The 8,774-nt window shown below is 33.6% G+C and overlaps 2 protein-coding genes across 2 annotated transcripts; both read left to right on the forward strand.

Annotated features, from left to right (window-relative positions):
• Nucleotides 1–2,386: 2,386 nt before the first annotated feature.
• On the forward strand, nucleotides 2,387–3,793 carry LOAG_00975 (hypothetical protein; the record flags this gene model as incomplete). The annotated part of the gene is made up of 3 exons (XM_003136515.1): nucleotides 2,387–2,479; nucleotides 2,576–2,736; nucleotides 3,619–3,793. 3 exons carry the CDS (start codon nucleotides 2,387–2,389, stop codon nucleotides 3,791–3,793), a joined length of 429 nt encoding a protein of 142 aa, XP_003136563.1.
• Nucleotides 3,794–7,315: 3,522 nt separating this feature from the next.
• On the forward strand, nucleotides 7,316–8,360 carry LOAG_00976 (hypothetical protein; the record flags this gene model as incomplete). Its single annotated transcript, XM_003136516.1, has 2 exons — nucleotides 7,316–7,523; nucleotides 8,269–8,360. The coding sequence occupies 2 exons, from the start codon at nucleotides 7,316–7,318 to the stop codon at nucleotides 8,358–8,360; spliced, it is 300 nt and encodes a 99-aa protein (XP_003136564.1).
• Nucleotides 8,361–8,774: the final 414 nt, after the last annotated feature.

The raw sequence follows: 8,774 nt of genomic DNA on the forward strand, positions 1-8,774 counted from the left end.
TTCCTAATGGAAAACGAATAATTATAATTTAGGTGCGACAGTCTTCCTTTGCTTTTGTTTTTTATATATTTAGCTCATTCTATCATGTGGTGTTCTGTTGAGGTTTTTTAGTGTTTCTTGACATCCGATGTAATATAATAATAGTAACCTCATTCTCTGTAATTCCTGTGATAGGTGTTACCATTGCGGGAATATTTTAACTCCATTAATTCGGGAATCAGAAAGCAGTGAACTAAATCTTTATTAAATCTATTATGTATCTCATAAAATATTTACAGTTCCACCACCCTGATTCATGTTAATTCTCTGTTATTGTGATTCAAGCTAATACACGTTCATTTTTTCCGCAAAAATTTCGTTGAAATTTGAATGTGAGCAAATATGAATTTCATTTTCTGTTGCCATTAAAGTAAGCCGACATAAAAGCCTATAAAAATAGAAATAACCCACGACTCTCCAAATAGAAACATTCAGAGTAGCAGGAATTATGTTTGATCCAAATATCACGATGTTAATGGAAAACGGTTCGCTAATTTTCATCTCCTCGTCTTCATACCGCTATACAGCTAAATATCTGGAATAAAAAGCATTTTTCATTTTTTTTATTCTAATTATATATCGTTCCATGCGGCCTACGATGGAAATATTGGTGAAGCAGAAGAGATTTTGAAAATTAACACTTTTTTATAACCATAGCCATGATATTTGTTCTCTTTGACGTATTCGAACCGAATTTCTTTCACTTAACTTCATATTGTTCTAAAGTAGCACCCTTGTATAGTTTATACTAAACCAAAATAACTGCAAAAGATAGTTTGAAAACTGGTGTATTATGCTTGCTCATATTTCAAGAGCAACTGGCTTCTGCCCTCATCAGTACCTTGAAAGCAAACATATGAGAAAATTATCTTGTTGAGCGTTGGAACTAACATTTTTTTTTCTGTTTTTTAGGAAGCGAAGTGGATAGAAAGACAATGAAGTTCTTTTGAATTAATCTTTCACATCTCCGCACTGTTCTCTTAAGCCAACTCTTACCGCTGACCAGTGATGAAATACTTGTTTTCAGAACCGGCAGACATTTTTATATCTATTTAATTGCTCGTATACCCATATATTCCTATGATTCTTGCAATAAACACCTTTCAAGCTTTTCATTCGCATCAAAATTATCATTAACCAGTGCTTTATAGGAGTACTCCATGATAACCACACAGTAAAATGATAAGACTGATTGCGTCTGGCTTCTTGTCACACTTCGAAGATCAAATATGTTAATTGCAATTTTTAGACTATACGATTATGACACATTTTTTGGGAAAAAAAAATCTTTACAAACAGGGAAATACGTCAGCTTCTACTTGACTCAAATAAAAATAAGCTAAAGTAGTTCATTACTGATCATGCATTAATTAGTGCTCAGAGCACACTTTCTTGGAATTTCGCTCATAGAAAGATATTATTGATGTGAAATTAAGAGGAAGACAGACTGACAGTTTAATCCACTTTTATAGAAATTAATTTCCAGCTCACTTCTCCAGCATCTGATATTGATTTTTATAGTTGTCTGTTGGACATAAACCCATCAGTTGCTCACATTGTTTTAAGTGCTGTTAAAAAACTCGTGAATTTTATTCTACTGATGCAAAACGTTAGGCACTGCAGCAATATTTTCAACAGCTGGTAGTTGCTGCATTAGTTTTGCGTATTTTCCAAATGAGTGTACCATCGCCAATGTTGCAAAGATCTGAAATTTCGTTTGTAAATTTTTAGTATAAATGATTACTTACTTCAATTTCAAGGAAACAATACCTTGAAAAGATAGAACTTAGTTTTCCGCATTCTGTTTGATTTCTATAAAAGTATGACATTTTAATGTGCGAGGAAATCGGCCACTTCTTAGCAGTATCATTATGCAAATTCCTGCTTACTACTAGTGTATGTTTACGAAATATCAAGATTAGTACATAGGTTTTTGCCTCTTTACTGCATAGAAATAAAAATAATGTGACACCGAAATATTTTCAAGGTATTATTTATAAAAGGTTTTTTAAAATGATAGCGATAAATATTGCAAATGGGTTTTGGTTCTCCTGAGAATCATTTCCCATATATTGTATAACATGCTCAAGAGTTTGGTGATTCAGATGTGCATAACAAAATGGTTTGGATAGGCACTGTATTTATTAGCATAATGTCATCCAGTGTAAATGAACTGCAGTTTTTGAATTAGACGTATAGAATTTATCGTATTGCTGGTTTTATTGAGCAAATAGGCAGTAAATTGGAAGCTGATAAGAAGTGACAAATCATTAGATAAGGTTAAGAAATTGCCATCAAATTGATTCTGTGTATTGCTGAGTCGCAGTGGGCTTTATGGAAGGGAGTGATGGAGGGATGGAGAATGTTGAGTGTATGGATGGAATCGATGATGAATGGTTTGCAAAAAAGGAGAGTTATGAATGGTTTGCAAAAAAGGAGAGTTAATTATCAGTTAATGCATGCATAAGTTAACTGGTAATTAAGTCATGTTTTCCAATTGCCTGTAATCTATAAGTCATATTTTGAGTATTTTCAGGGACTTGAGAGAGAGAGAGAAAGAGAGAGAGGGAAAAAACTTTTCGCTGGCGCTGCAAAGAGGAGGCTGGCTTTTTGTGTTGACTTGGGAAGGGAAAAGGAGAATTACTCTACTCATCCGGATCTTATCCTTTCAACTGGAGAACCTAAACCAATATATCGGTTACAATTTATCTCGTAGTTTACAGCAAAAGCTACTTTAGTACCATTTTCTTTTTTTTGTGTGTGGTGGAGGTAAGTTATGATATGGGAAAGCAGGGTGTTCCTACGACTGATGTATTATTACATTTCAGAGGCACTCCATCACACTCAGTTAACTTCACCCTTTCAGTACCTCCATCGCATTATTATCATACTTTTTGGTTTTACTTCTTCTATCGTCATTTAGTGAATCACCTGTTTTTAGTGAGAGTGAAAGGAGAAAGAATAATTTCAACGTGAAAAATTTGCTTCCCATGTTTATACTTTATAAAAGCTTTTCTGTTAACCATATCTTCGTATTTTATCCTATGCATTCACCCTCTCTTCTTTTGTTCAGGGTAATTATTTCCAACTCATTTCACTTTTTGATTGTTCCATGAAACGCAATAGCATATCTTCCATAGCTAACACTGAAATATACATAATACTGCAGTTGTGTCTTCCCTTCAGGGCATATTTTAACTCTTCCCAGTTCCTTCACTTTTTAATGATTACTCTGTTAATATTTAGTTCTAGTTGTGAGAGAATGAAGGAAAATCTCATCTATATTTTCATTGACAACAAACAGCAGTATGGTGTCGCGGGTGTTCACCTATCATCGCTAATTTTTTTATCATCCATTGCCCTTGTCAGATATTCTGGCTCATCATGGAGGCGCGTTCATTGCCAAGTATCTTGAAAGCTTTATATCCGGTTAACCAAGCCTTCGATCATATTTATTTGAAGTTAGGGATGATAAGAGATACTAGTCTTTCCTTTCCTTCTCTTCTTTACTCATAATTTATATTCATATTTTATGTTTTTCTTGAAAATGTCGTTTTCCTTCATTTCAACGTATTTTAGATGGATCAATAATTTAAATTGGAAGTGTGATGCTATTCCTGCTACTTGCAATCCATTGAGAGATTTCCTTGATTTAGTTTCAGCAAATGAAAATGAGCAGTTGAGCTTACGAGAGAAATTTCAGGCTCAGCCTCAGGCTTCAAGAAGATTAGGAGCAAAAAAGATAAAAATTTGAACTTTTTTTGGTTAAATATTTTATCAGCGAAATCAATCACTTCGTCACTGGTATATATAATAAATAGGCTTCTCATCTTTTATTTTCACTAATAAATTAGCGGTGGTGCAAAAAATCGATGACTTCTAAAGAAGTGGTGGCATGATTACTTTTGAAGTTGTCTATAACATATGAAGATAACGCATAGTCAGTGTGACATTCTATAGTGACCGTTTTACGATGCCGTAATTTCGATTTTCAGCTACAGCATATTTGTTACTTTCCTTTTTTTTCAATTCGCACTTCGTGCATGCATCATTCATTTTCATTAACGAAAGCGCAGTTAACACTTCATAAACATAAATGCACGAGAACAAACGCAGTGTGGGAGATGATGTTCGGTATTATCGTTACCATCTTCTTCACCAACATCATTGTCAGCATTTGTTGTGTAGTCAGCAAGACATTTAGACCATCATTTTGTTGGTCAATGTTAATCTTTTTTTGTCCGCATTCAACGCTGAGCCAGTGAAAACAGCTTCACTGACCTAGTTCGAATTTCAACTATTACCGAGTAACATTACTTTCCAAAATTAAATAAAAGGGACTCCGTCGTCACTGTTTCCAAACAGCACAAGAATTGAAAGTAAAAAATAAAGATGGCTGTTAATTAATTAATGGACAATTTTTTTAAATGCGTTCAGGCAAATGGAAAATGCATAGAAATAGATGATGCAAGCTGCGAAGTAATGAAAACACCCATAGTGGGTAAAATTACGGAAAACAAATTTCTGTTCTGCACTTGAGGTCAGGTTTGTGTGTGGCTCTCTTGTATCTGGATAGATTAGCAAGGATATTCATTTAAATTTTATTGGACGACTGGTCAGGTCTCTGTGTTGCATTATCAGTTGACTTTCGTTATTGGAGGTGCACTACTTTACTTCAACTATAAATTCTGCATTGATTTCGAGGCATATTAAGTTGGTAATTCTAGTTGAATTCCCCGTTTCAGAAATCCAAAAACTCTTTCCTTCTTATTCTCTTTATTTAACCTGAAGTCTCAGCTTGTCATTGTCTATATCCTTTTTTGGTGTGCTGGAAATTGCTTGCACTTGCACAACTACTGCTCTCATTTCATGGATTAATTCAAAAGTCAAATTATTGTTTTTATTGTGCTCATAATTCCCTGTTCATGTTTATATTCTCTTCTTTTCTGTGTTTATGCACATTTCCTTCTTGTCCAATGTTGATTGAAAAAAAGTGAAAGAAGCGGAAGATACGGCGAACTCATACATGGTGATGTATTACATTGATATTCTCTTGTGCTTCTTTCAACAAAACTCAAAATTTCTATACATATATACTTGAATGCATAATGTTTAATAAAACTTCATTTTATTCTAGTGCCGTTTTTCATGCCTCATACATCTCGATATCTAATGAAAGCAAATTTTATGTTCCGGAACGTACCAGACTGTGTTAATGAGAAAGTTTAATATTTGAAGCTAAATTCTTCCTTTGTTGTTCCTTTTAGCAAGGTTTTATGAAACGGAAAGCTTCGGAAATACAAACTTTTAGGATATAAAGAACGCTGGTGAGAGGATGCTGGAGAGAGAAAAGTATTGATTAAAAGAAATAAGAACATCGCAAACCACATTTCTCGTTATTCTCCCTCATCAGTTAATTCTAAATACCGCACCTTTTTATATATGGTAAGAAGCAGTATTTCACTGTATGGCGCTTGTTCTGCTGCTTGTTTTTCATTTTTTGCCTTTCCCTCAATGTTTATTACGTCACGTTGGCCTGGATGACTAGTGCCCGTAAAAAGGAGAAGTTCAAGTCCAAGATATACATGCACATCTGTTCGCTCTTTGAAATAACACATTGTTGGACAAATCATGCTACATGCTCATTCTATTCGACACGTCTAGAAAGTTCGATAAGAAGAAAAAAGAGGAACATCTTACCAATGTGAAACTGTCACGTCTTGTAATAGTCATATATTATAATATTACACCGGTAAAAGTTCTTTACATTCCCTTTAGACTTCCATATCTCTTTACTGAACAGTTCTGACTTTCTGTTCCTTGTCATTAACTTACGAGTTCCATTTAACTTCTCCAATTTAACTGTTGCTTTGAATACTTTTTAATTTCATTATAATGTTGTTGCACATAGTAATAGAGAAAGCGTTTTCATCAAGGCAGCTACTAAAATAAAGAAAATTGAAATCTAGTTGACAAAATCAGGTTAATCACTTGACAACTTTTTCAAAAAGGACGAGAAAAGGAACTTTTTCCCTCCAAGAAATTTTTTTTATATGTTTCTGTGCGTTCAGAATTTTTGTTAATTGTTCATTATTCCCTTGAATGAGGATACTTATCTTGATTATAGATAATAGATTTTAATTATTTCCGGATGTGAACAGTATCGCTAATTGCTTGCCTTCTTTTTCAACACCATCTCCTGTCATATGACAAATTGTCCCATTTTCCATATTACTAATTCGACTGAAATTCGTTCAAAGAGTATAAATCTTCGCAGCCGGTACAATTATAGCTGGTTATTTTTCTTACTCGAATTTCAAGCTCAAAATTGCGCTCGGCGCCGATTAATTTTGTCTTCTTTGTAATCTGACCATATGAGGCATCGAAGTACATTTTCTTCGTTTTCAGTTTGCTCCCTCCGTTGAATGTCTCGTTTTCATATTCCAACATTCCATTTATTTCTGTTAGAAATTTTCGAAGTTTTGAATTCCGGATGTTGAATGCACCACGTATTCATGACAGCATTGAAACCTCGATATTCAGAAAGTATAAGCAGTATAAACAACAGATGAGCGAATATGCAAATCATGAAGCGCATTCTTTTGAAATTCTTTTCCATTAAGATGGAATAGGGGTGGGGAAGGAGTTGTTATACATTTTATTTTTCGTCATTTTATTGTTCCATTGGAGTATTAGGTGTTTTGCCTATGCTTTAATATATAAGTGTTTAGCAGGAAAATATACACTCGTTGTTTTGAAGAATTCTCAAATTTGAAACGAAAATGTTTTTTCTTTTGAATCTCTTATTTCCAACAAATTAAGCAGTGACAAAACATAAGGCGTCAAACGCATGAAATCATTTATTTACTTATTTTTATTTGCATAATACGTCCTGTAATGGTATACTTGGCTTCGTGTCTTAGCAGTTTTTTAAAATTGAATTTATTGAAACGGATTTAAAATTGATAGGAGTAACACGACGGCGTTTTCACGAGCTGTCGATTGGCTTTGCTGTGGTATACGAAGTCAGGGTGATGCTGAAAGCAGTACGTATGCTGGCACTATCTCGGCGCATTTGTCTTCCTCTGGTAATACTGTAAAGTTTTTTCTTAATTTTTCTAAAAAAATCAAGAAAAACTGAATATTTTTGATTCCTTCAAAAAAAACTGCAACAAAAATTGTACTGATGTCCCGTCTTTTATGGATTTGATGTATCCGTGAGAAAGGAGCTGAAATTCAGACTTTCTGATAGGTTTTGAAATATTACAAGTCAATCATGAATCCTCATCTTTTCCTGCTGCGAGGGTGTTATCTACAACTTGCCGCTTTTGTAGTAACACAAGGAAGTCAGCAGCATGGAAGGAAGATATCGCCCGTTAGCAAGTTGCATGCAATTGAACATATCGTCTCACCAAAATATGAATCACTACCTTCTGACCCTGTGGTTGATCATCGTGCATCTTTCGATAGCTTTTCTGATTTGGGTAAGTACGATGTTTATTAATCAACTGATCTAGTAAATGATGAAAGATTTCCCGGCTACAGAAATTAGAATCTAGTAAGTACTGATTTACTTAAATAAATGCATAGCGACTTACTTACCTCTCTGCAAATTCGTACTACCAGTTCTGTTGTAATTGTATAGAATCGAAAGGTTTTCTGTTAGCATTTTAATCCTTCCAGTCCTTTTAACGTTATAGTGTTGTATGTGTAGTTTAAGAAAGATAGTATATTACTTACATCAAATTTACTTCAGTTCGTTACTGTTGAGGATTGATCTTTATAATTCGACTGGTAGTAGACGTATTGTGAGATGCTTTTAAATTCTACGTTTTTTTCTCAGAATTTGAATAAGAATTATGGAATCTCTTCCAATCCAGACAACAAACTCTTAGCAATAAAATATCTTTTTTCAACAGTTATTCAGTAAGCAAACTTCCTTTACGATTTTTGTCTTTAGACTGAAGGAAATTTGGAATTGAAATTTCTTTAGAAGTATATGGTTCTTTGAATATACGGTTCTGAAATCTTTCACTCTTAATGATGAGAATTTATCATACTTCCTTCATTTTAAGATTTGGTTGAAATCCATGCGGACAATTAGTCTGGAGATTGGTTGGGGAACGGATCTAGTTTTTTCTTCTTTCATTTAAAAAGCTGGAATTTAAGGACTCTTAATGAAAAAGCCCAATAAAATACATTGGTTTCATTTTTTTACATCCTTTACAGATCTGGAATCGCGGAAGCAGTCATCTGCTGAGGAGCATCGAAGTCAAGTATTGCTACCGGAATTATTAGGTTCGTCTAGCAGTTATGAATAAGTTCACTTTATTAAATGATATTAGATGGGCATCTGAAAGTTAATAATTTTCATTTATGATGATTCAGCCTTATCTTCGTTAGATTTTCTAATGAGTTGAGGGTAAAAGGAAGGAATTTTTGTTATTGAGGAATTTATTATTAATGATCAGGACTAATGGACCCAAATTCTTAGAAAGCTCAGCTAATCAAGCGATAGTGCTTTTCACATTTTTTCCTTGGCATTTGAGCGAGTTATTAGTAAATAATATATATGTAATAATTAAATAACATAGGTGTTTTTCGAATATTTTAAATATTTCAAGTTAGGATGATTTGGTTTGAGTTTTTCGAGATTTCTTAATTTCTCTCAGTAAAAAAATGAAATTCTGTGGTGGTGTTAAGAAGGCGAGAGATATTATATATTTATTAAGTAT

The sequence above is a fragment of the Loa loa genome (genome assembly GCF_000183805.2).
Source record: "Loa loa unplaced genomic scaffold supercont3.390, whole genome shotgun sequence".
Taxonomy (NCBI): domain Eukaryota; kingdom Metazoa; phylum Nematoda; class Chromadorea; order Rhabditida; family Onchocercidae; genus Loa; species Loa loa.